This window comes from Castor canadensis, chromosome 3 (genome assembly GCF_047511655.1).
Source record: "Castor canadensis chromosome 3, mCasCan1.hap1v2, whole genome shotgun sequence".
In the NCBI taxonomy this organism is placed as follows: Eukaryota; Metazoa; Chordata; class Mammalia; order Rodentia; family Castoridae; genus Castor; species Castor canadensis.
In genome coordinates, this window is record NC_133388.1 from 55,226,411 (window position 1) to 55,253,368 (window position 26,958).

The following is a 26,958-nucleotide window of genomic DNA, read 5'->3' on the forward strand; positions in this document are numbered from 1 at the left end:
ATGAAACATTTATTACAAGCTTTTAGAAAATAATCAGTCTTAAAATTGGACAAAGAATTGGACTTGTCTTAAAGATGAGTGGAAAATTTTCACTTCTCTAAGCTTTTTTATAGGATTATATGCTGCATTGTTTTACATAATGTTGAAAGTGGCTGCACAGTTCAAGGGCCATGTCCTTAATTACAAAAGCAATGAGAAATTAACATTTTTCTGACTAAAACATTTACCTAAATTGTTTTATCAGCAAAATCCAAGAAGCTCAGTATCATTTCACATTATCCTCTTAAATTCTAGGCATTTTAAAAGTAAATTTGTACAAAATTCAGGCTGAGTTAATTTTTTACTTTCATGATCAACATCATTTTAAAGCTTGAGTTATAATTTTGTGCTCAGTTTAAGTGTTTTTTTCTCCCTATTAAACTGTGTTTTGTTCAGTAATTTTCTTTTTTTTTTTGGCAGCACTGGGATTTTAACACAGGGGTTCACACTTGCCAGGTAGTGCTGTTACTGTTTGAATCCCTTTACCAGGCCTTGTTTGGTAATTTTAACACTCATTTTAGCTCTCAAATTTTTATGCTATTACTATATTTTATAATTCTGTAAACCCTATAATAAAAAATATTTATGAGAGGAATTACTAATCTTTCATGGGTGGGTACTATGATCTGAATGTTGGTACCCACCCCCAAAATATTCCTATATTGAAACCTAAATACCCAGTGTATATTAAGAGGTGTGGCCCTTAGGAAAAGGATTAGTGTCTTTATTTAAAAAAAAAAAAAAAAAGAAAAAGAAAAAAAGAAAAAGAGGTTCAAGGGAGCATCCCTCTACAGTATGAGAGCACAGCAAAAAGGTGCTGTTTTTTAGGCACTGTGCTCACCAGACACTCAATCTGCTGGTGTCCTGTTCATAGACATCTCTGACTACAGAACTATGAAAAGTAATTTTTATTGTTTATAAATTATCCATTCAGTGGCAATTTGTTACAGCAGCCTGAACAGATTGAGACAATAGGTTATCTCCAAGTACGTTTTCTTATGTAGTACACAAGATCAACAGTATCTTAGTATTTGAAAAGTTTATCCTAAAACTGTTGAGCAGAGATTTTAAAAAATAAGAAATTCTACTGAGCACAGTGAATAGGAATGATCCTATAATCCTAGTTGCTGGGGAGGTGGAAACTAAAGGAATCTCCGTTCTACACCAGCCTGGGCAAAAAGCTTGCAAGACCCCATTTCGACCAATAAAAATCTGGGCATGGTGGTCTTTGCCTGTCATCCTAACTACATGTGAACCATAAATAGGGGAGTCAAGTCCACGTCAGAAAGAAAAACCCTGTTTGAAAAATTTATAAGGCAAAAAGGGTTGGAGGCATGGCTCAAGTGGTAGTGTGCCTACCTAGCAAGCACCGGGCCCCTAGTTCAAACCCCAGTACTGCCAAAAAAAAAAAAAGTAAAATTTCTGTTCACTATAATTGTCTTTATTCTTTTCTTCTTTAAGTTGTCCCCTACAACTTTCATTGCTTTAGCATATACTTTATGTGGAAGTGGTTCCCTATTTCAGATAACTATTCCCTTTTCTCTTAGAGAGCTTGTTTGGAGTTTCTAGCTGGGGAGTGCAGCTTCTTGTATACCCTTGACCGAAGAACGGTCCTCCTCTATTGGGGAAGGTCATCCTCTTCCATCAAGCACACAGCTTCAGGAGAACATGGAGCAAGCAGTGTGGGAGGATGGGGACACCCACCTAGCCAGCCAGATCAGCCAAATCAACCCTAGCGGTCAGTGGAGTAACAGATGTCGCAGCCAGATCACCCTCACATCCCCTTTTTCTTGTAACATTAAACATACACACAGTAATCTACTTCAGAGTCTTAAGACACTGAAGAATATAACCTTGGGGCCCCTATCCTGTGGGTTAGATGTGATAGTCTTATTAATACCCCTGTTTCTCCTTGTGGCTTAATAGAACTTCATAGCTGACTTTTTAATTTTTATGTTTGGAACAGGAAGAGCAAGATACCGATCAACAGGGAAATGAGGTATGATTTTGTGTTTGGTTTCCTACTACAACACTTACTGTAATCCTTTCTCAGAATATTAGACACACCTACTTACTAAAACTTAAAAAGCTTTAAGACTGCTGCCTTGTCTGGAGTCACACTTTGTGGTTTTGAATTCCCAACTCTGCTAGAAACTTAGAAGCACTCTTTGTGCCTCATTATCCTCATCTTTATGGGGATAACAACTGTCCCTACCAGGAGAGTTGTTTTGACAATATATGTAAAGTATTTAGAAAAGTTTATGGTACAGAAATTCAAATGTTACAGTTCAACACTAAGCATTCTGTCCTAAATTTATGTTTATAAATAAATAAATTTATGTTGATAAATAAATAGGGATAATCTTGTAGGCAGCCAACCAAATGAGAACTCTTAGAAGCCTTGGGATTTCTCCTTAAGAACAGTAAGTTCTTAAGAGTTTAGCAACTTTGGCACTGTTAACACTTAGGGATGGTAATTCTTTGCTATCAGGGTCTGTCTCATGTATGGTTGTAAGATGGTTAACAGTATCATTGGCCTCTATCAACTAGATAACTACAGTACCCCCTATCCTTCCTGTTTCCCCTACTCCTATTGTGAATACCAAAACTGTCTCGAGGCATTGCCTGATATCCTCTGTCTCTGTGTGTGTCTTGCGGGGGGAGGGGGCGGTTTGCAAAATCCTTGGTCCAAAAAAAAAAAATCACTGGTCTAGCCATGTATGTATCCCATTTCCAAACAACAGACTTAAATCTATTAATATAATTATTATTGTGCATCATTTTTAACCCTCAGTTTTTTGCAACTTGAGTATTATCCAACAAGTTTTTTCTCAAATGATATATAAAGTGGTACTTTGAAAAATCATTGTTCTCATAAATAATAAATATTTGGACATTACTTTTCAGTTCTTTGGAACTGTAAAACTGAGTTTATCACTGCTCAGACTATGTCTATCAGAAAAAGAAAAAATATGTTCAGATATTAATTTAAAAGTTTGGGTTTTCTGTTTGTTTTTGTGGTGCATCTGATTGGACTGAGAACCTCACACCATGCTAGGTCTGTACATCTAAGTGCTATACAGCTTCATCCCCAACCTCAGAATTATTCTTTTGTAAGGTTGCTATAAATTATTACTTTTACATTGTTTTTGTTTTCCTTTTTTAGGAAAATCTGTTTGATTCTTTGACAGGCCAGCCACATCCTGAAGATGTACTTCTGTTTGCCATTCCAATATGTGCCCCTTATACCACCATGACAAACTATAAGTAAGTCACCATTAGTTTACTCAAAATAGTTGACATGATGACTTACTGTTTTGTAATATATTTAGTAACTCATACAATTTCTTTTTAAAGATATAAAGTGAAACTTACTCCTGGAGTTCAGAAAAAGGGAAAAGGTATTTTTTTTTTTTCAGTTATTGTTTTAAACAGTTCAGTGACTGAACCAGAAATAGATTCTTTTATTTTCTGTTTACAGCTGCAAAAACAGCCTTGAATAGTTTCATGCATTCCAAAGAAGCAACAGCAAGAGAGAAAGACTTATTCCGTAGTGTAAAGGTAAAATTTACTTTCAGAACTCTGTGGACACTGAGAGTACAATTAAAAAATTAGCTGTTATTTCCTATTAATTTAATAGAAAAATGTTATCTTATTAGAAGCAGTAAAATAAGTTGTAAAATCATTTCAGCTAAAAATTTTAGAAATGCCTTTCTTTTGTCAGCAGAGGATATGTAATTATTAAAAGAAACATAATTTGCTTATATAGGATATGAAGTTATTCAGCAATTTTCTTTTTTTAGGACACAGATTTATCAAGAAATATTCCTGGCAAAGTGAAAGTGTCTGCACCCAATCTTCTGAATGTAAAAAGGAAATAGTTGAAATCGTAAAATATTTGAGAAGAGTCAATTTTATAGCCTTTTGGAAGTTCAAGGATGAAAACACCATGTTAACAGGACTTCCACATTTAAAACATTGCCTTGCTATATTTGCCAAAAGGACTTAATTCTTGTTTTTTTCCAGTTTTATATAGAGGAAACTGTCTGTAATAGGATTTCCTAAAATATTTGTGAAAAGTTAAATGCTAATGATGTACATCTGTAGTTATTCTACATTTTCTTGATATTTGGGAGGGTTATACTAAATACTCATTTCATGACGTAAAGAAATTGAAGTGGCTCAACTGCTTAAACTACTGACTTGGTGGTCTACTATATATATCATATATGTAGCTATTACTCACAGACCAATCACAAGGGTTTTTTGTTGCTGTGGGAATGGGGCAGTTAAACATTAGAACTGTTATGTTGAAAACTTTGTCAAAAATATATATTAGACCTGATGTAGAAAATATTAATAATTCCCATGACTCATCTTAAGAAAGAAATAACCTAGAAGAAACTGGTGTTGACCATTTCCATGCATTTATACATCTTCACTTTTCATCTTAATTTCTTCCTTGTACCATTCTCTTTTACACCTGTAGTAGTTATCAATAGCATGTTACAGAGTATCTTAACTTATATCAGAAGTGCACTTTAGGCTTACTACTAAAGTCCCCTGACTCAGATTTCTTCTTCTGTCTCCTATCAGAATGGAGAATAAAGTCATACATTATTTCCATCCCTTTATGAGCCATAAAACTGTTACTTTGAACAGCCCCTACCTATGGTCAACATCATCACTTGCCCCATACCAAAGCATTATGGTCAAAGTACTAAATAGTTATTGGTCCCTCTACAGTTCTTAGTCCTATTGAGAAGAGTTTGCCATTTGAAATTAGTATTTTAAAAAACCTTTATTATGTTGTATTTATGATACTAGGCTGCATAATTGTAGACTAGTCCTATTTAAAGAAAAAACTAAAATTTTAATGTTTTGTAGAAAAACTTTACCAATTTGATAGTGGTAAAACTACATACTGTGTTTCTATAGATCTATATCCTGAAGTTACCAAACAAATGTAATAACCATTCTTGGGATAAGAAGCCAAAGCATTAATTTTCTGCTTTAATAGAGGACAGTTACTGGTGTTAAATACATTTATTGTAAACTTTAGACACAAAAATAGGTTCTCTAGGCCATTCACATGCACATTATAACCAAAAAGCTGCAAACTACGACAATGCATATAGTTATACAAATGATGCCACTCTGTGACGATTCCAGGATTGTTGTCCATGCACGTTGATCAGTTGATCAGTGTTACCTATTATGAAGCCTTAAGATCCAGAAGTGTTGTTACTACCAAACCTCTGATTAACACTGTGTAGTAAGTGTTTTGGAAGGCAGTTCCATGAGTTGGCTAACATTTCTTTAAAGCAAATGACTGCTTCTAAGCTTAGCCTGAAAGTGGACAAGGAAAAATAATTTCATTTTATTGTTTAGAAGTACATTAACTTAAACAAAAACTAAAAACCTCTGTATTTAAAGATTTTTATAGGAATTGGTTGTATCAGTGAAAACTTGTTGCCTTTAAGAAATCCATAAACCTGTTTTTACTTAGTTTTATTTTTTTTTAAGAGCACTAATTTGAAGTGTTAAGTGCTAAGTAAAAAGTTACATACCGTACAAGAGATTTTGGCTGAACTGAAAATATAAGTATTTCATTGCTGTGTGCCTAAAATATAGAGATGAAGAAAACATTAAAATGCAAATGCTTCACAAAATAAGTTTTAGTAGCAATATAAAGTGGTATACTTACTGCTCTGTGATGGACCAGTAGGTTGTTTGCACACCCACCAAAAACAATTACTTCTCCTTCATCACTGGCACAAGCTGTATGCCATAATCTGAATTTAAAACAAAAACTTGAGTTTGAAGTCACCCAAAAGACCAAATTTATCATTTTACAGTACAAAGTAGAGATGTAAAAGAAAGACTAGAGATTTTAAAGTAGTTCAAAGAGAAAATCTGAAGGAAGCATTATAATTAAAAAGCAGAAGCTAGAAAAAAATCAATGTTTATTATCTGGATATTTTTATCTCTCTCTCTAGTTTGAACTGAGTGATCTGTTTTCTAGGTCTATGCCCTCTCCTCCTTCCTCTTTTCATAGGCAAGGTAAGTTGGCCTTACACAGAACATCTGAGGGTTGCCAAAAACCTTACCTTAGTAAACTATCAAAGGCTCCTGTCAAAGGCTCCAAGTCTGATAACTCTATGAAAAGGTCATTTAGGCCAAGTGAAGTCTTAGTGGCATGGCTGTACTTGGAGAGGCTTTGAATGTCAATGCTGAGTGTATCATTGCCTGTAGAAATTTTTTCATTAACGGAAATAACTTATCAGTGTTAACAGGCTCTTTCTTAAAGGTAATTTGACCCTTTAATCTTTGTTGTACAGTGCTACTGCAAATCTAATCATGTTCTTGATTTTGTTCCCCCCCCTGTATATTCTTTAAGATTTCAAAACTGCCCTTTAAAGCTCCCCCCCCTCTTTTGGGGGAGGGGAGGCACGTTTCTGTTTTTAATTGACAATCTAGGTGGAATTCAACTCGGGTAAAGCGCTTAATATAAATTTTAACTATTTAGTAATAGTATGATAACAGAAGGAAGAAGCAAATGTACTAATCCAGCACTATTCTTCATACACACATGATGGAAAGAGAGCATCTGATATTCAGATACTGCTTTACTTTGAAAAGTATGTTAAGACTTAGTGAATGTCAAGATTTTCATAAGGGTGACAGATACAGTGCAGCCAAAGCACCCTCAATTCTTACCATCCTTGTACTTCCACAGGCCTCATTAATTCAGTGTAAGAGTTAACTGTTAAATAGTTCATACCTTGGTTTTTCAGTGTAGGGATGATTAAATTGTATCCATTCATTTTTACTGATGCAGTAAGTCCAGGCATCACCTGATTGAACCAAAGAAAAAGCTATGAAGTATGTTTGTTCTGTCAATACGACACTGACATTTAAAGGGCACTGCTTTAGCAAGAAAGAATTAGGTCATGTTTCCTCCCTCCCTCCCTTAAATAAACATGTTGTAGCCCTTTAAATGCTCTAGGTCCTTTCTTTACTGGACAAAATGGGTTTGTGTCATAAGTGCAGTTACAGTAAAATTACCAGTGTATTGCAGGGACAAAATGGCTGGTCATGGTGATGCACACCACTAATCAATGAGGCAAAGAGGATGAGGCAGGAGGATCACGAGTTCAACCAGCCTGGTCTATACTTTTGTGCTAGTTGAGTGGCTCAAGTGATTGAGTTCAAACCCAAGTCCCACTAAAATACTTACAGCTATTATTTGTAGATGACATAGCACGTATAATACCAACTATGTATGACACATAATAATATATATGATTATGACACATATAAATACATATGTTTAAAGGACTCTCTTACTTAATGGCTGTTTATCAGTGGTAAATCCTCCAAAGAGAAAAAGATGATCTGAAGAAACTGGTGTTAGTGAGTGCCAGGATCGGCCAATGGGGCATGTGCCTTGCGGAATTCTGAAAATAATAACTAAGTTACAATATCAGTGCTTGACAGCAGAGAAGAACTGAAGTCTTCTTTTACAAATTATATGGAAAAAGGTTTCTTAGCATTAAGTAAGAATAAAGTACCTGCTTTATACTGACCTATTTTCTTAAAGGCAGAATCAAGACTTTTTTTCAACAAACATTTACCACAGGCTGTATCAAGCACATAGAAATAGAAATAAAATTTCTTAAGGACCCTATTGTAATCCTGTTTACTTAAATTCATAATTACAGAAAATTTTAAGCAAGTCTCATTATATAATAGGGAAGAAGAAAAATCTGAAAGTTTCTTAGAAAACTTTTCTAAGTAGTTATCTAAAGTGATACCTACAATTCATTCCACTCCCATGTATCCAGATTAAGAAAGTGAAGATCATTCATTCTGGCATCCTAAAAAAGGAATAAGTAAGTAGTTAAGCATTTTGAAGAAATGAAAAGAAAATCATCAAAACTGCTCATATACTCACTCGGTATCTCCCACCAAACACAAAGCCTTTGTTTCCAACAGTTGCACAGGCATGGGCAGCACGAGGTGAAGGTGCTTTACCCTATTAAAAAGTTAAATAAGTGAATCTTGTATAAAGAGGGAAAATACCACAGTCTTTACCAGATGGAGGATAAGAATATGCCAGGCTAAGGCTTTATTTAAAAGCTGAAGTGCAGACTATTGCAGAGAACAGCAATACTAAAAGCTGACTTTCAAAACTGAGAATTTAATATCTTTGAGAAGTGTTACTGAATGGGCTGGTTACTATAACAAAATTATTACCTTGTTTTTTAAAATAAAGACTGGCACATTATTTCTGTCACAGGGGAAAGAAATCTAATCTTTAACTTAAGTTCCAATATAAAACCAGATTATGTAATTATAAACAATTATAGCTACCACATGAGATTAGATGTTGAGTTAGTCTTCTTTAGTCATTAAACTTTTCTGAGTTCTAATTCCTTGGAGAATAATGAAAGCTATGAATTGCCTCACTCCAGAAAATAAGAATCAAGTATCAGTTTTATACCATCTCCCAAACTCTGGTGTATCCCCCTTTTCCTCTAAGTAGTCTGGCTTCATTATTCTCCAGTAACTCACAGTAGTTATAGGCTGGCTCCAGGTAAATGTTTCAGTGTCTAAAATATGTACGTGATCATTCCATCCTCTTGGATGACTTGAATTCTACAGAAAAGTAAGAGTGTGTTATTTTATAAATAATGTTTGTAAAATTATACAGCCCTCATCTGATTATTAACAAGTAAAATGAACAAAACTATCAGTGAATGTAAAATGGATTATTTCAACATACTATGTAGGAAAGTATGTAATTTCACTTACCCAAAAAGATGTTTCATCAAATTCAAAAGTTCCCAATACTTTATCTTCAGGTAAATATCCATACCCTCCAAAAAAAATCAACCTGTTTAATAAAGAACCAGACACTATAGATTCAAATATCCACAAGGTAGGATACAGAGAATTTTTCTTATTTTGAAATATATAGTATGAATTGAAAAGGTACACATAAGTATATGAAAATATTTGTGCAAACAGTAATGACTAACATTTATATCTTAGGTGCTAAGTTAAATGCTTTCATGTATTACTTAATCTAAGGTGTATTTTATGCTTATAATGCTTCCTGACTAGGATACTTGAGTCCACATAAAAACCTAAACCTATAGTGCTTCTAACTTACTTGTTTTTATATACCCAGACACCAAGTTTGTCCTTTGATGATGGAGGAATTCCTTGGCAATCAATTCTTTCCCATTGTAATACTCTGTCTGTAGATCTTGAATCCAGCATGTAGAACTGTCAGAAATAATTATTTCAGTTAGGTATGGTTATATAGAAGAAATTCAACTTTAGCCTTTATTTTTTACTGTGATTTATAATAATAAAGATATCATCTAATTCAGTGCTACTAAAATTATGACTGCAGACTGGCTGGCAGACTAGTTTTTACTCAAGATTATGAACTTGTGCCAGGAGCCACTGGTGGTTCACACCTATAATCCTAGCTACTTGAGCGGGTCACGGCTCAAGGCCAGCCCAGGCAGAATAGTTCTTGAGACCCCCATCTCCAAAATAACTAGATGAAAAAAAAAAAAAAAAAAAAGACCAAAATGGACTAGGGATGTGGTTCAAGCAGTACAGTGTCCACTAGGCAAGAGCAAAGCCCTGAGTTTCAATCCAGTCCCATCAAAATAAAGAATTAGGAACTTGTAACAGAATGTAAATTTTAACCTATCAAAGGCTTGTGATATGTTGTGATATCTAGGTTGAAGAAGTGCAATATTAAAACAAAAGCCATGAGTCTTTTAAGCTCAGTGTGTAAAGACACGTTCTGAGTTATAACTAACGGGCACAACTGAGAAAAAGAGTAAATTGTCTATATCACTGAGAACACTCGACTGTCTTCTTCATAGCCACACTTTTATGACAAAGGAATTGGTAGTATGTTCGTTTTTATTCTGGCACAAGCCCCCTCTCTTGTTTTAGCCTTAGACAGGCACTTAAATTTTACTGATTTAATTTATGCATATCAGGACCACATTACCAAAAAGATTAGGTTTATCAACTTTACTTTCAAAGTCATTTAACAAACATATCTTCACTGCTTAGTTAATTCTAGGAGCTAAAAATCAGTCAATACATAAAAGATTAAATGCTGTTCCATCCTTACAACCACTCAGCCCTTGCCATTCGACATACTACTACTGTTTCTGTGACCACCCTCTACCAACCATAGCTTCTTTCCTCTCCTAGCTTCTTCAGGTTGCGGCAAGTTATTTTTTTCTTCCCCTTGGACTCAACTCCACCCTAAATCTTTCAGGCACAGAACCTTTTCTTCAGACACAATCTTAAGCAGAAGCCCAATGTAAAAAAACAAAAATATGGAGCTATGCTTGTTAAAATGGGGGAAGAAGGTGTGGTCTAGAACCCACATGCCACCATATGTTCCTCCTACAGGTATCCCAGAACATGACAAATCTCTAGAGTTTCTAGGAGCATAGTTTGAAACCATTTCAGCCATCTGTCCCATCTATAAAACCAACTGACACGTCCTTGAATAAAACATACTTGCTCATGTGTCAGTACTGTGACTACCCCTTTCTATTCAAGCTCACCACCTCATGGGCGAGTACTTTGCTTGTCTGATTCCCCCATCCTACCATACCTAACATCAAGGACTCTCAAAGTCATATTTACCTAGTTATTATCGTGTGCCAGGCTCTGTGTTATCTCAGTGAGATATAGTGCAGTCATTTACTTGCATATGTCCCTTCTAGAATGTGAGCTCTTGAGGGTAGAGACTATCATTCATCTCTGTTTCTCCAGTGTCCAACTGAATACTCAGCATATAAGGTACTTACTAAGTTGTCAAATGAACTGATAGGAGTCTACCTACGTCATGTATACCTTTCTGAAACTTCATCTGTCTCTCACTGGCCTGAAGAGGACAACTGACATCTTTTTTCCTATCTGGAAAAAAATACGGTCAAAATCTGAACAGCAGTGTCTTAGGGTACCATATTATAGGAATGTTACTATTTAAGATGTTTTCAGTGTTAATTCATCCTTATGGGTGAGTGGTGTTCCATTCATCTTTACCCTTCCCTCCATGATACATCTTGTCTTCATTTTGTCTGTAATGTTCTTTTTAAAAACTTCTTTACTAACATTCACCTAACACTCAGTTGCAGAGAGCAAAGAAAAACAACCTAGGAAGTTATTGCACATAGGTGCTAACAAAAGCTAATTTTACAAAAGGGCTAGGTGTAAATACAGGCTAATTGATAAAAGTACTAAAATGTGCATTCATACCATAATCAAGTGCATATATTTTTTTAACTGAACAGAAACAAATGTAAGCCTAACTTTAGAAATGAGGTTTTTTGAAAGAGAATGAGAATAAAATTACCTTGAACCATAATCCTTAGAAAATACTAACCTTATTCGTATTGCCTCTTGAATGGTGTCCTCCAAACAAGTACAGTACCCTGTCTACACACACAGCACAGCTTCCTGACATAGAAGGAGGAACATCACCTTCAGTGTTAATTTTTTTCCTGGGGGAGAGGGAGAAATTGGATGTATTTAAGACTCACAAAACATAAGAAATGCAAAAATTTATTAAATTTTCTTCTTACTTATATCTCCACAATAAAGAGGGAGAAAGGAGATAGTTGACGATGTGGAGGGCCTCTTGTAGCTCTAATATCATCTTCCCATTCCACAGTCAATACCAGCTGGTCCTACACATAATGAGAGGTCTTGAAAGCTGAAGTGTCATATAGTCTAGGACCATGTTATGTTTCTTAAACTAAACTCTTTGCTTTTTATTTAGTTGGCCTTAAGGGGCTGTGCTGAGTAGGCTAGGAACCCAAAGGAAAACTTCAACATGCCCAGTCTTGACAAAAGTTAATAGTTGATCAACTCAAGTCACCTTTTAGCCATTTGAATGAATCTGATCCAAACCTCTATGTAATACTACAGACATTTTAGGTGGTGCTTGTTTATATACTGTGTGCCAGGCACTTCTGAGTGCTTCATATGCATCAAGTCAATCTAATTTTAAAAAGCCAAAGAAATTAAAGACTTACAGTATCTCCAGTATATTCAAGGTCTTCTGCTTACACTGTCTGATACAATTATCACTTTATCTTTGCTAAGCTTGAAGTTTGGTAAGCTTATTTTTAAGAAATATGGTTGGTGGTGTGGTTCAAGTGGTAGAGGGCCTGCCTAGCACTGCAAAGCCCTGAGTTCAAATCCCAGTACCACCCAACAGATCCTTTTAGTTAGGCACTGATGGTCCAGACCTACAATCCTTGCTATCTATGAGCCCAAGGATGAATGCCAACCTGGGCAAAAGAAAGTTCATGAGACCCCATCTCAATGGAAAAGTTAGACATGGTGGCATGAACCTGTCATACCAACTACAGTGAGAAGCATAACATAGGCAGACTGAGGTCCAGTTCTCTAGAAACAGATTAGCAAATAGCTCATATTAACACTGATTTTCTATTTATAGAAATAGTTCTAACACTAATAACATGTTTTTGACTACCACTGTTGTGAGACTGGTAAAAGGTCCTTTCACATTATCCCCAGTTTATATAAAAGACAAATTTAAGTTCATCTTGGTTTTTAAACAGAGAATTCTATATTTATTTATTTTGCAGTATTGAGGATTGAATCCAGGGCCTAGACAAGCAGTGAGCCTCATCTCAGAACATATTTTAAAGAGATTTGTGTAGAAATTTTGAACAGATAAAATTCTGCATCATTAAAATCTAGCAACTCTAACAAACTAAAATCTCCTTATAATAGAAATTTCTTCTAAGTTCATAAAAGTAGTAATTACTGAACTGCTTCTGAAGAGATATTAAACAAAAAAGTAGATGATTAGCTGCTAAGCAAACCAGAACATTGTTTTCAGAACACATAAGATGGTTTAGCGTCCTTAATTACAGTATTTTTATCCATTAGAATGAGTTTTCAACTTTTTTCCTTTTGCTTTACAACCTTATCTGAAATTTTTAGTGTCTCCCACCACCCATAATATCCAGTTACCATCTTCCAGTCTCCATGTTGTAGATCCATAGCTCTTCTCTAGGCAGATAAAAGTCATATAATCCTCTCACTTGATTACTCTAAGAAGAATCAGAAAAATTGTAAATATAAATACCTGATACTTTAAAAAGGCATTGTATATTTTTCGTATCTTTCTTGTTTGAGGCACTAATTAAGAAATTAGGAAATATAAAAGTCTTGTATGCTTAAATTTAGTCTTCCTGGTCCCATGCCACATTCTCAAGGTAAAGCTTAATCTACATAGTCCTTCCGTAATCCAAACTTTTGATACAGCAAAGTCATCAAGACTCTTGGTGAATCTAAGCCCACTATTTCCTGAACAGACCAAGGATCAAATTTCAGTTGCATGATTTCAGGAGAGATTATCTGTGCCAAGACCAGCAGACTACTGAGAGTGGATGACCCATGCTAACATAATTTCTAGCCAAGCTTTCCTTTCACTTATTCATTCCCAGACCAGAAGCAGAGGGCAGGACTGCAAATATAAGTCTTCGTGCAAAACTACAAGTTCCCTGTTCTACTCCATTTGCACTCAGGTGTTACCTTCTAATAAGGACTGGTTTACTATATACCAGAACTGAATGTTGTCCACTAATTGCTTTATTTAATCCTCACAACAAAAAGTATAGATGGGAAAATAGATTTTTAGAGAAGCTAAGTCATTTGCTTGAGGCTCCTTAGCAAGCAGTGATGGAACCAGAACTCTTCCTCTCCCTGAACCTTGACAACTACCTGATATTTTCAGCCTTTGTTCCTCCCTGGCCACTTTCTGAACAATGTCAACACAGTAAACAACCGCAGCTCACTGAAAACAAGTATCAGAGTCCAGTAAGCTAAGTATTAAACATACAGCAATAGAGTAGCTAACCACGTAAATTTTCTTTCTACTCTACCACTGATGAAGTGGTAGGAAAAGGGAAGAGGGGCAGGGAAAACAGTGGGCTAACCTGGAATAGATCAGTATGGTTTGGGGAAGAAAACCACCACAAAAGAAGCAAAAGCTTACTGCCTTTGAAACAATCTCCAAGAGCTTCCTGTGCCCACTCCCAGGGTTTCAGCCAAAAATGAGAAAGACAACCCATTTTGGAGCTACTCACTTCATTAAGTGAAGTGGCTCAGCCATCCAGGACCTCAAAAACCTACCAGCAGAAATCTTCCACCACCAACGAAAAGGACCATTCCCTCAATGCTGACTTTTACAAATAGAAGAATGAATATGCTTCAGCCTGAACTGTGATTGTCTAACGGGTTTGCCTTCCACCGAGATTTACATTGCAGTAATGGGCACTGCATACCTACTCCCTCGACATCCAAGTACCCTCTAAACGCCTATTCACTGGAGGTTGGGGAAAACATGGCAGATTAATTCCGACTGGGAAAACAAACCCCCGCCCCCCAACATTTATAGATAAGACAAATGAAGGTATTGACAGTTACCTCAAAAGTGGCCAGCTATGATCAAGGTCAACTAGGCCATAAGCCAAATTGTTACTACAGTCACAAAGTAAGTCAAAAAGGGAATAAAGCGTTTTATAGTAAGAATGGATCAGGGCCACTCCAGCAAATGGAATTCTACAATGCAGAATATATTGGGAAATTCTAAAAGCACGGGGCAAAACAGAAAGCACGGTTTTACATAGGACACCTGGGCAGAATCCCCTGGTAAGGATACAGAGAAATAGTGCAACTGACCAAACTGGCCACATTGTATATAATAAGGAGTTAAAAGACTGCATTCACTACAAATGTTGCTGGGGATACTGGTTACCATTTTCTTAACATGTATTTCTTCTGAAGGACTTCAGTCCTTTCTCAGCTGAAACCATAAGGAAATTGGCCCTGCATTCAAATAATGGTGTGGTGGCCATCAGGCACAGGTACAGCTGGTCCTGATGCTGGCGGGAAGGTTGGATAAGGCGATTTTCGTGTCTTGCGGGATTCCAGGGGTTGTTTCCTGCATCACGGACACACCATAGTGGGCAGTGGGATGTACAAGCGACTGGCTCCAGCTGGGTAGTACTGACAAAGGGTCTGCGTGGTCCTGCCCTCCCTCCGTCGCCTTACACACACCCCATCCTTTAAAATAACGCGAGGCACTCGCGCGCCACGCACCCCATACTAACGGGGTCTGCCCCAGAATAACGCTCCAGTGGCGCCGAGGTGGGGGTGCGGCGAGCGGGCTTCGTAAGCCTGAGGCTGGCGTGACAGCAGCCTTGGAGCCTTGACATGGCCGGAAAAAGAGCCAACCGGCATCACGCGCGGGCAGCCCTGCGCGGCCGGCCCACTGGCCAGACCGGGCCCGGCCAAGCGACAACCAACGGCCCGGACCCCACTGACCTTGTAGCCGCCCCAGACGAACATGTGGCGCCCGTCGCTGACGGCTACGTGGCCGCTGCGCTCGGCGGGACAGGCGAGCTCCATGGCCTCATAGCTCTCGAAGGCTGGCCCTGGCAGGTCGTCCGCCCGCAGATCCTCGTTGCCATCAGCCATCTTGAGGCCGCACTTTGTGCACCAAGATGCCTACAACCCGGGAGGCGGGGGGACAAAGACAAGGGGGAAAAATATGGGACAGCAGCACAGGCCGGGAGAAGGCGGCAGTCAGGCCTCGGCAGCCCGCGCCGCGCCACCAGCGGCGGTCCGCTGCCGGGTGGCGCCTGCGGGTCGCGGGTCGGGGCCCGGGGCGGAGGGACCTGGGACCGCAGCTGGGCAAAAGGGTGGCCAAGTCTGCGGCTCACACTCGCGGCCCGCTCGCCCCGCCTCCAGCGGCTCAGGACTCTTGTTTACGCCGCGGCCGGAAGCCGCCCGTTCCGCTGACACCGCCCGCCGGGCTCCGGAAGCGCGGCCGGCGCTCAGCGCCCCCAGCGCCGGGTCCTCCCGCCGATCCTCCCGCCGATCCTCCCGCCGCCGCGGCCGCGGCCTCGGCCTCGGCCTCGGCCTGGGCGGTGACGCCCGGCGTGAGGGGCGTGAGGGGCGCGGCGGGCCCGGGCGACTTTCCCTGAGCGCCCCGGGAGGCCATGCTTACGGTGTTGCTCTTCCCAGTTCCGGGAGTTCTGAGGGCAGCTGCGAGTCCGCGGCCAGGAGACCGGGCCGAATCGCTCGCTAGTAAGTTTGCGGCCTCCGCTTCCCCGGGACAGAACCACCCGCTCCCGCTGTGCAGGTTGATGAGACGTCAGAAACCGCCACCGCCCGGCTCACACACTCTGGTCGTGAATCGTGCAGTCATTCCTATTAGGACAAAAGAAAATCGCCGATTATTATCCACGCGCGGGTCCTCGCCTGTAAAGCAGGAAATTCCTAATGTACAGGTGTGTCTGCAGTTGGCTGCGTTGGGGAGGAGGGGAGGGGCGCTTCGGTATCCCTGCTTTTCCCCATCCCCACCCCTCAGAAGAGCCATACATTGAACAGAAAAAACGCTGTCGTTCCGAAACTTTGTTAGCGGAGCTCGTGCAGTCTGTGATCAGAAGATCCTGGTTTCTGTGCTCCAAATAGAAGAACCCAAGCAGAGCACGTGGATGGGGTGAGGTAGGATAGCTTTATTGAGAAAAAGGATCACCCGTTCTGCCAGGTGAGGAAAGGGAAGAAGAAGCAGAGGGTAAGGTGGGTACAGGTGGAGTCCGTCGGCAGAAAGAGCTTGCTTTTCTTTTTCGGGTGCCTTTAAAACCTACACTACCCCATGGAGGGCAGGCCCAGGAGGTTCCCACCCAATGATGAAGGAGTGGAGAGGGACACGGGCGGTTTCCAACCAGGTGACGGTGGCCTAGCCCATCTCCAGGGCAACCTACATGAGCCCCAAACTTTCCTACTTCTGGCCTGCCTCACTTGCATAGCCTCAAACGCCTCTCGCTGCTGTGTGTGCAGGAGTTCCCAGAGTAATTAAGACGATTAGTTGAAAGCCTCCAGCAAGGAAACAAGTCACCTGGCAGCAGTGCAGCGGGTGCCCTGCACGGCCACCTCTCCTGTTGTAATGCATTCATGCTCAAGTAGAACCTGGGGTTTCGTTCATTGTGAACCGATTATGTACGGATTTCACCACGTCACGTCGCTTAAAAACCCTTGGGCTGGTTCTCAAAGTCCAAAATTCCTGTCACAACGTAGTGTGACATGGCCTGGCCCCAGCTTATCTTTTTCCGCTGCAATCCCTGGCTGCATTAGCATCCTTTCAACTCTTCAAACACATCTGTTTCTAGCAGCTAAAAATGTCATAACATCTTTCCTGTCCCCATTCCTAGAAGCCTAACACTGAGTCATCTCTCAGTTTCAGAGAAACCCTTTTGGACTTCCCCAGGCCACTTTTAGTTTCCCTGTCACACACGTGGCATCTTCGGTTCTTCTCCATAGCACCCTTAGGAAAAGGGTCCCTAAGACCACGTGTAAGTTCTTGTGTCTGGTGTTGGTTTCTCCTGCTAGATTTAATTTTTTTAGTTTACTTATTTTGCCCGATATTGCTAGGCAGGCGATTCTGCCAGCTCCTACTTCAGGGAAGCCTTGCTTCAGGCTGCAAAACTACCTCCTTTCACAAGGATAGATGTTTGTTTTTCCCCTGGATAAAGCTAATTAGCTAACAAATAAGTTACCAAGTAGTGTTATCGAGCCTTATTTGAGAACTAGTTAATGTTTATCTTGAGAACATGTATATTAGGCAACTTCTGCTTGGCTATATGAAAGGGTGACATTTTGCAATGTCTCAATAGATTGCCTGTGATGGACAGCACATTCAGGTTTAAAGTTTATACAACAAATAATACTGTTGCCATTCTCTTCTGCCTTTGTGGAGAGGCTTTCTGGGTTGGGAGATTTGTTTTCTTAATTCTGCTTTCCTAACACAGCCATTCAAAAAGTATTTGTCACTGTGGGTTTGAGTGGGTTGCCATGGTAATGAGAGACGTGGAGTCAGCGGTAAACAGGAATTTTTTCTAATATTTATAAAATATTTATAAATTTTCTAAAATTTATGAAAGGGCCCTTCCTTGAACCAGGTCACTGCTTGAATTCTGTAGAATTACAGTAATGCTCACTAGCATTTTATTAATCTCTACACTACCCCCTGTGCTCAGAACGCAAAGGGCCACAACTCTAGGGGACTGAATCCAGTACCATGAACATTTCTAGGTGCATTAATTAATCAAAAATATTTTACCTCCCTCAAATAGATACAGATGCTTCTCAGTTTGAATAGTGTTATCTTCCAATAAACTATTTGTATATTGAAGGTATCATAAATGAAAAATGCATTTAATACACCTAAACTCCTGAACATCATAGCAACACAGAATAGTTACTCTCGGCATCACATGACTGACTGAGACAGCTGCTTCCTGCCATTGCCTAGCATTGTAAGAGTATAGACCATAAAGTTGTCAGCCCAGGAAAAGATCAAAACTAAAAATTTGCTTTTGACTATTTTTTTGGCAGCACTGGGATTTGAACTCAAGGCTTCATATGCTTGCTAGTCAGGTGCTCTACTACTTGAGCCACTCCACCAGCCTCTCAAAACTAAAAATTTGAAATGGTTTTTACTGAACCCATATCACTTCTGCACCATCCTCATGTTTAAAAAAATATATATATATATTTAGTAGGACCATTGTAAGTTGGGGACTGTGTGTGTGCGTGTGTGTGCGTGTGTGTGTGTACCATTTAATAAAACACTATAATAGCCACTTTGGTGTAGATTATTGCTATTCGCATGTTAACTGATACTTTTATTGTACTTATGAGAAAAGAACAAGAAGTCTTTGAAACACATTCAACAATTGTAATGTATAAGAGTTTCTCAGAGTGTGGTCCCAGGCTCGATGGCCACCCAGAGATCTTTTCAGGGGTTCCCTAAGAAATTCTTTTCTAACTATATAAAGACATATGTTGCTCACCAATAAGAATGTGCTCTGAAAAAAGCACAGTCAAGTGAATTGATGGTTGTGCAAACATCATAGAGTGTACTTACACAAACTAAGACTGCTGTGACATCACTAGACAATACTTAACGGGACACGGTCACATATATGGTCTGTCATCTGTTGACATGTGGCAGATTATCAGAGGCCAGATTGGCTTCGTATGTCAATCAGAACAATATATGGCAACAAACTGAATGCAAAAGCAAATATAAGAATATTGCTGTCTTGCCAGGTGTGGTGGTGCATGCCAATAATACCAGCATTCAGGAGGTGGAGACAGGAGAAACCTAAGTTCCAGGCCAGCCTTGGCTACATTTTTAGAGACTGTCTCAAAAAAAAAAAAAAAAAAAAAAATGGGTTCAAGTCCTGGCTCAAGTGATAGACTGCCTGCCTAGCAAGCCTGAGGCTCTGGGTATAAGCCCCAGTACCACAAAACAAAAAAAACTGTCTCCTATTAAGATTTGTAAAAATGCAAAATAGTATCATTCCTGTCAATAGTTAGGTTCATTGTTTTGTTTTTCTTAAATATGCACCGCTTCACGAATTTGCATGTCATCCTTTGCCCGGGGACCATGCTAATTTTATGTGTCTTGTTCCAGTTTTAGTATAGGTGCTGCCGAAGCCAGCACTGTTATTTCTTGGAGCCTTTTTTTTTTTTAATCTGAACCTTTTTTTTTTTTTTATGGTACCGGGGCTTGAACTCAGAGCCTCACATTTGCTAGGCTTACTAGGCAGGCACTCTACCTCTTGAGCCATTCCATAAACCCCCACTGTTATTTTATAATGAGTAAAAAATTTTAAATAACACTTATAAAATTAGTGTTAACTTTTAATATGACATAACAGTATATAACATCCACATAAACAAAAGCTCTTGTAGGAATTCAGTAATTCTTTTTTCTCCCCCAGTACTGGGGATTGAACTGAGGGCCTCACTATCACTTGAGCCTGGAATTCAGTAGTTCTTAAGAGAGTAAAGGGGTCCTAAGACTAAAACATTCTCACACTATAAATTTGAGAACTGGTATATTAAAATTCTGATTTGGCTGGCATACAATCAACAACTTAATTAAAGACAAACCAGTCTGGTGGAGTGGTTCAGATGGTAGCATGAGACTCTGAGTTCCACCATCATCAAAGCCCAATACCACCAAAAAAAAACACAACATAAAAACCAAAAAACTTTGTTTTAGTTAATGACCTTATTTTGGAAAAAATCTAATTTTGACCTAAGTGGTATTAAATAAAATCTTCATGGCTTTTAAATTCTGGAGCACATTACTTATCCTTCATGTTTATGTCTGTATCGATATTCACATGTTTATATTTCCCTCATTTCATATCCCTCAGTTACCTAAACAAAAACAAATGACTTTCAATCTTTTAATCACAGCCTATAAATTACTCACCTTCTCAAAAATAGAGTAGAAAATTTAATTTAAAGAATAAGATTCTCACCAGGCACCAGTAGCTCATGGCTGTAATCCTAGCTACTCAAGAGGATCTCAGTTTGAAATAGTTCCTGAGACCCTATTTCGGAAAACCCATTACAAAAAAAGGGCTGGTGGAGTGACTCAAGGTGTAGGCTCTGAGTTCAAACCCCAGTACCACAAATAATAATAATAATAATATGATTCTCTTCATTAAGGCAATGAAAAATATTTAAATTCACAACAGTCATTTGAAATTCAATGACTGCTAGTGCTATAAGCCTTTCTACCACAGAATGCACAAAAGTCTTGCTAAAAAACTGCTTTTGTCAAGACTTCTGTTTCTGATCTGGCAAGTGAGGAACTTCAAAGCTGCTACTTCACCCTAACAAGTAAACAGCTGAGTATACTGAAAGATCAACAACTGTTCTGAAGTCAAAGAAGTGAGATCACAGGGAACACTGCTGCCCTGGAAATTGGAGAGACAAGAGAAGTGGATTCAGAGAATTATAATTTGCTAAAGTCAACACACCAGGAGCAGAAACCTCAGGAGCCAGTGTAAGATGGGAAAACCTACACAATCATTGAATTGTTGAGGGCTCTGTGTGGACAGGTCTGAGAGCTGGGGGTTCAGTCATAGGAGGGTCCCCATGCTTTTGTGAGTTTTTTCTTCATGAGCTCTACTAGGTTCTCATAGTAAGTATCAGAGAAAAAACCCTCATGCTTCCAGTAGATGGAGGGGAAATAAACCCAAGTATTCTGTTATTAGCAAGGCCTGCACTCAGGAGAAACTATTTTATCAGAGTCTAACCTACTTGGCAAAAGGAAAATAGCTAATTCCAGCCCCTGCAATCATCTGCCCTACCTAACAGAGCAAAACCTGAGAAGCCCTAGAGAAGCTCACACTCTAAGGCACAGCTTCACAAAGACTGAGAGGATCACAAAAAATTACAGGCATGCTAAAAGTAAAAAACAATTTCTACAAACAGGAAGCATCAGAAGCAGACTCAGATATGGAAAGGTTGTTGAAGGTATTAAGGAATTTAAACAAATACAGCTGGGTATGGTGGTGCAGACCTGTGATCCCAGCACTCAGGAGTCTGAGGCAGGAGAATTGAGAGTTTGAATCCAGCCTGAGCTACATAGACCCTGTCTCCCAAATGAAAAAAAAAAACTACAGTTATTATGGAAAGGCTTCTAATATACAAACTAGACAACACGCAAGAACAGATAAGTAATATAAGCAAAGATATAGTGATTCTGAGAAGGAACCAAAAAAGAAATGCTAGGAATCAAAAACTTTGTAACAAAAATCAATAGCTGAGCCCGCACCTGTAATCTTAGTTACTTGGAAGATGGAGATCAAGAGGATGGTGATTGTAGGCCAGTGGGGGGAAAGTTCCTAACACTTCATCTCAATCAGTGGCTGAGCAAGTTGGTGAGAACCTGTCACCCCAACTGCATGGGAAGGGCAAATGGGAGGATTACCTCCAGGCTAGCCCAAGCATAAAGTGAGACCAGCAAAAGGGCTGGTAGCATGGCTCAGGTGATATTTTAGTGCCTGCCTAGCAAGTGGGCACTGAGTTTAAAGCACAGTACAAAAGGAGGAGGAGGGGGAGGAGAAGATGAAGACAATGAACTTTCATAGTCTTAATAGTCGGTGGACATAGCTAAACTGTATCCAAAACTGAAAAGTGAAGGGAAAAAAGACAAAACCCAAACAACAACCCTCCAAAACCCCAGATTATCCAATAACTGTGGCACAATTACAAAAGGTATGATATATGTGTGATGGGAATACCAGAAAGACAACTAACTAAAGGAAAGAAATATTTGAAGCAATAATTACCGAGAATTTCCCCCAAATTAATGTCACCCACCAAATCACACATCCAGGAAGCTCAGAGAATACCAAGCAAAATAAATGCAAGCAGCTGGGCACAGTGGCTCATGTCTATAATCCTAGCTACTCAGGAGGCTGAGATCTGGAAGATCATAGTTTGAGGCCGGTCCGGGCAAATAGTTTTTGAGACCTCATCTTTAAAATAACCAGAGCAAAATGGACCAGAGGTGTGGCTCAAGTGGTAGAGCATCTGCTTTACAATCTTGTAAAGCCCTGAGTTCAACCTCCCCACCCCCCAAAAAAAGGATAAACGCAAACAAAACAAAACTAGGATAGCCCTAGGTGTTATATTTAAACTTTAGAGAATTTAAATATTTTTGGCCGTACTAGGGTTTGAGAGCTTGTTTGGAGGTGCTAGCAGGGGAGTGCAGCGACTTGTGTACTCTTGACTGAAGAACGGTCCTCTTTTATCCGGGTGGTTGTCCTCTTGGACCGAGCAGCGCGCAGCTTTGGGAAGGACGCACGTGGAGCGGAGGGAGGAAGGGGACACACGCCTAGCCAGCCAAATCAACCAAATCAACCCTGGCGATCAATGGGGTGACAGACGTCGCATCCAGATCGCCCTCACATCCAGTACTAGGGTTTGAATGCAGCTTCACACTTGCTAGTCTGGTGTTCTGCTACTTGAGCCATGCCTCCGGTTCTTTTTTTGTTCTGGTTATTCTGGAGATACGGTCTTGGGTTTTTTTTTTTATTTTTTTGGCCCAGGCCAGCCTGGACTGTGATCTTCCTATTTTATGCTTTCCTCTGTAATGGCAGATGTATGCCATCATTCCCAGCTTTTTTCCCATCAAGATGAAGTCTCACAAACTTTTTTTGGCCTGGAACCATGATCCTCCCAATCTCAGCCTCCTAGGTAACTCAGATTATAGACATGCACCACCAGCACCCAGCTAGAAAATAAATTTAAAAATTTTTGAGACTGGGTCTAGGTAGCTCCAGCTGGCCTAAACGTGCAGTCCTCTTGCCTCAGCTTCCCAAGTGCTGTGATTACAGAAGTGCAGCACCACTTCTGACTTGAAAATTAAAAATCTTAAAAGAAGCCAAAGGACCAGAACACTTTATAAAGAAGCAAAGCATCACAGACTGGTAGAGTGGCTCAGGTGGCAGAGTGCCTGCCTAGGAAGCAAAAGGCCCTGAGTTCAAACCCCAGTACAAAATTTAAAAAGATAGAAACTACAACTGGGACCAGGTGTGTAGCTTGGAGGTAGGGCACTTCCACCACCACAGAAGAAGGAGGAGGAGGAGAGAATGTGACTGCTACCAACATAAATTAGCTAAGGCCAAGTAGGAAATTTATTGGCTCATATACAATGTGCATGTAGGGGAGAATAATTACATCCCTCCAACTATTCCTCAGAAACCAGACAAACTGCCAGGCACTGGTGGCTCACACCTGTAACCCTAGCTACTCAGGAGGCAGAGATCAGGAGGATTTGGGTTTGAAGCCAGCCTGGGCTAATAGTTCTTGAGATCCAATCTCAAAAGAACCCTTCACAAAAAAAAGGGGGAATGGTGGAGTGGCTCAAGGTGAAAGTCCTGAGTTCAAGCCCCAGTACCACGAGAGAGAGAGAGAGAGAGAAACCAGACAAGAAGAGAGTGGAGTAAGATATTTAAAATATTGAGCAGAAACACCCACCCACCTAGAATTCTGTGCACAAAATTATCCTTCAAATATGAAGGAAAAACACTTTTTCACAAACAAAAACTAAATCAGCAGACCTGCCTTGAAGGAAAAGATGTTCTTCAGAGAAAAGGGCAATGATATAAGACCAGAAACTAAGGTCAACATTAAAAAGGTAGAACATAATTAATAAGGTAAGGTGAAGTTAAAACTTTTAGTTTTCCTATTCCTTTTGTGGGGGGAGTGGAGGGTGGGAATTGGTACCAGGGATTGAATACAGGACCTCATATTTGCTAGATAAGTCTCTATCACTCAATCCACATCCCAGCCCTTTGCCTTAGTTATTTCTCATGTAGGATCTCTCATTTTTGCTTCCCACCATCCTCTATTTATACCTCCCTTGTAGCTAGGATTACAGGCACATGCCTATGATTACACCACCATGTCAAACTTACTTGTTAAGATGGGGTATTGATAACTTTTTGCCTGGGCTGGCCTCAAACCATGATCCTCTTGATCTCCATCTCCTGAGTAGTTGAGATTACAGTCATGAGCCACAGGGCTCAGCCTTAGTTTTGTTATTCTTATATTTATCTAATTCATTTAAAAAATAGCAACTATGTATTTTATTGTGTATGTATGTGTGTGTGTATATATATGTGTAAGCAAAATGAATGACAGCAATGATACAAGGGATGGGAGGGAGGAATTAGAAATATTTTGTTATTTCAAGGTACTCACATTACCCATAAAGTGACATAGTATTATTTGAAAGTGGATATAAAATATAAGATCTAGGGAAACCACTGAAAAAAAGTGAAAAAAAAAAAGCATAACTGATATGCAAAAGAGAGGAAATAGAATTATAAAAAATGACAAAAACAGAAAAAGTGTGGCAGACAAAAGTAGGAACAAAGAATAAGGCAACAAATAGAAAACAGTAACAAATGTAGTAGCTATTAATCTATATCAATAGTCACCTTAAGTATCAATGGCCTAAATATACCCATTAAAGACAGATTGTCAGAGTAAATAAAAAAACTAATAAGACCCAACTGTATGTTATCAACAAGAAACTCATTTTAAATTTAAAGACAGATTAAAAGTAAAGGAATGGAGAAAGGCAGAAATGCTAATACTAATTGAAAGAAAGTAAGAGTCAATTATTAATTTCAGACAGAGCAGACTTTAAAGCAATGAAAATCATCAGGACTAAAAAAGACCATTACATAACGATAAAGGGATCAACACTCCAAGAAGATACACCAATCTTTAACGAGTGTGCCTAACAACAGTGTCAGAAAACATGCAGAAAAAGCTGATAGAATTGCAGAGAGAAATACACAAATCCACTATTATAGTTGGGAACTTTAATAGCTCTCTATTAGAAATAGATCCAGTGGGGAGAAAATCAGGAAGGACATAGTTGAACTCAGCAGCATCATCAATCAACAGTATATAATTGACATTGATAGATCACTTAATCCAACAGCAGCAGAGCACAGATTTGTGAAGGTAAATATATTTTGTGCCACAAAACACATCTTAACAAATTTAGATGAGTAGAGTTCATAAAATGTTTGCTGTCAGAGCACAACCTAATTAAACTAAAAGCCAGTATTAGAAAGGTAACTGGAAAATCTCAAATACTAGAACATTAAACAGCATGATGCTAGGGGTGTGAGTATAGTCAAGAGTGCTTGCCTACCATGTAGAAGGCCCTGGGTTTGATCTCCAGAAAACAAAAGCATAAAAAATGTTTTAAATAATATATGGATCAAATAAGATACCTGAAGACAAAATTTTTAAATATTTTGAACTAAATGAAAATACAACTTAAATTTTGTGATCTGCAGAGAAAACATTGGTAACATTGAATGTATACATTAGGAAAGAAGAACAATCTGAAATCTAAGATTTTACCTTAGATTAGAAGAGCAAATTAAATTCAAAGTAAGCATAAGATCAGAAGTCATAAAAATTAGAGCAGAAATAAATGAAATTGGAAATAAGTCAGTGGAGAAAATTAACAAACCCAAAAGCTGGTTTTTTTGAAAAGATAAAATCAGTAAGCCTATAGCTAGGCTAACTAAGAAAAAACTATTCACTAGTTTTACCAATATCATAAATGAAAGAGGGACATGATTATAGATCCCAGAGACATTACAAATAATAAATGTTATAAACAACACTATGCTCATACATTTGGACAACTAGAAGAAATGGATCTTCCAAAATGCATACAAGAAGAAACAGACCATCTGAATAGGCCTAATCTATTAAAGAATTTGGTTTTGTTCTTGTTTTGGTTGAGACAGGGTCTTACTGTGCAGCTCAGACAGAGCTGAAACTGTGAGACCCTGGCTGACCTGGAACTTGTGATCCTCTTGCTTCAGCCTTCTGAGTGCCAGGATTTCAGGCATGAACCACCATGAATCAATGGGTCCAACTGGTGAATTCCACCAAACATTTAAGGAACAAATTATACTAATTCTCTTGGTATATATAAATAATGCACTGGTGAAAACATTACTGTTTGTGACCTGACACTACAAACTTCTAAAGAATATTTTTCAGCTTCTAGATGTGAGAGACTAATGTTTTTAAAAAGGTGTTTGTGCAAAGGTACTACTTGGAAAAAGGAATACCAGTTTTGATGTGCTATTTATTATGTCATGTTAAAATTGATACTACACAAGAGAATATGTTCGAACAACTGGAAAAGCATCCTGAGATTCTTTTTCCTTGAAAACCAGACCACACACCGGTTTTGTGGCCCACGAGAAAAAAAGTCATTAACTCCTCTAGAATCACCTTCCAAACAGACAGCTGGTGAGAGAGTTCCGAGATAAAGTCACGAGGCTATTATCCTGGGCTTCTGGACACTGTGGAGTTCAACGGTAAAAGCTGATAGCAAGCCATCAGCCGGTGAGAAGTGGGAATCAGCGCTGCTTAGTCTATGGCTTTGCTAGCTGCTACAATTTC

General features: G+C 39.1%; 2 protein-coding genes and 2 non-coding genes across 12 annotated transcripts in view; 2 read left to right on the forward strand and 2 right to left on the reverse strand.

The window, feature by feature from the left end:
- Positions 1 to 7,040, forward strand: part of Nemf (nuclear export mediator factor) — a 56,976-nt gene extending 49,936 nt beyond the window's left edge. For 4 of the 5 annotated variants that reach the window (XM_020174355.2, XM_074068024.1, XM_020174364.2 and 1 more), the window contains 5 exons: positions 2,006 to 2,038; positions 3,206 to 3,306; positions 3,397 to 3,440; positions 3,521 to 3,600; positions 3,843 to 7,040. In XM_020174355.2, coding sequence (XP_020029944.1) covers positions 2,006 to 2,038; positions 3,206 to 3,306; positions 3,397 to 3,440; positions 3,521 to 3,600; positions 3,843 to 3,920 — 336 coding nt within the window. In that variant the 3' untranslated portion in view covers positions 3,921 to 7,040. Of the gene's footprint in view, positions 1 to 2,005; positions 2,039 to 3,205; positions 3,307 to 3,396; positions 3,441 to 3,520; positions 3,602 to 3,842 lie in introns of those variants that run through there. The other variant, XR_012446172.1, reaches the window with a different exon arrangement.
- Klhdc2 (kelch domain containing 2) lies at positions 5,033 to 17,184 on the reverse strand. Of its 5 annotated transcripts, none has more exons than XM_074068032.1 (15): positions 17,036 to 17,184; positions 16,142 to 16,344; positions 15,457 to 15,639; positions 13,099 to 13,178; positions 11,477 to 11,594; positions 9,218 to 9,333; positions 8,857 to 8,938; positions 8,617 to 8,700; positions 7,997 to 8,077; positions 7,861 to 7,919; positions 7,390 to 7,499; positions 6,824 to 6,896; positions 5,747 to 5,834; positions 5,610 to 5,662; positions 5,033 to 5,388 (listed from the first exon to the last, which is right to left on the reverse strand). In XM_074068032.1, the coding sequence occupies exons 3-15, from the start codon at positions 15,607 to 15,609 to the stop codon at positions 5,265 to 5,267; spliced, it is 1,221 nt and encodes a 406-aa protein (XP_073924133.1). In that variant the 5' UTR covers positions 15,610 to 15,639; positions 16,142 to 16,344; positions 17,036 to 17,184; the 3' UTR covers positions 5,033 to 5,264. The 5 variants fall into 5 exon arrangements, with proteins under 5 accessions (XP_073924133.1, XP_073924132.1, XP_073924134.1 ...); XM_074068031.1 differs by lacking the exon at positions 17,036 to 17,184 and adding an exon at positions 16,516 to 16,870; XM_074068033.1 differs by lacking the exon at positions 17,036 to 17,184 and having other exon boundaries at positions 16,142 to 16,407.
- On the forward strand, positions 9,739 to 9,894 carry LOC141421805 (small Cajal body-specific RNA 1). The gene has a single exon (XR_012446499.1).
- Positions 17,185 to 19,537: 2,353 nt separating the features above from the next.
- LOC141422051 (U6 spliceosomal RNA) lies at positions 19,538 to 19,645 on the reverse strand. Its single transcript, XR_012446715.1, has one exon. It is a non-coding gene; the product is annotated as a U6 spliceosomal RNA (small nuclear RNA).
- Between the last annotated feature and the right edge of the window lie 7,313 nt (positions 19,646 to 26,958).

Excerpts from the sequence above, each read along its gene's own strand:
- Klhdc2 (XM_074068032.1), bottom strand. The coding sequence starts at position 15,609 with ATGGCTGATGGCAACGAGGATCTGCGGGCGGACGACCTGCCAGGGCCA. Across the intron at positions 13,179-15,456 it reads TCGTCTGGGGCGGCTACAAG|AGTAATCAAGTGAGAGGATT; the intron begins GTCAGTGGGGTC and ends GATTCTTCTTAG. Across the intron at positions 5,835-6,823 it reads CCCTACACTGAAAAACCAAG|ATTATGGCATACAGCTTGTG; the intron begins GTATGAACTATT and ends TTTTAAATTCAG.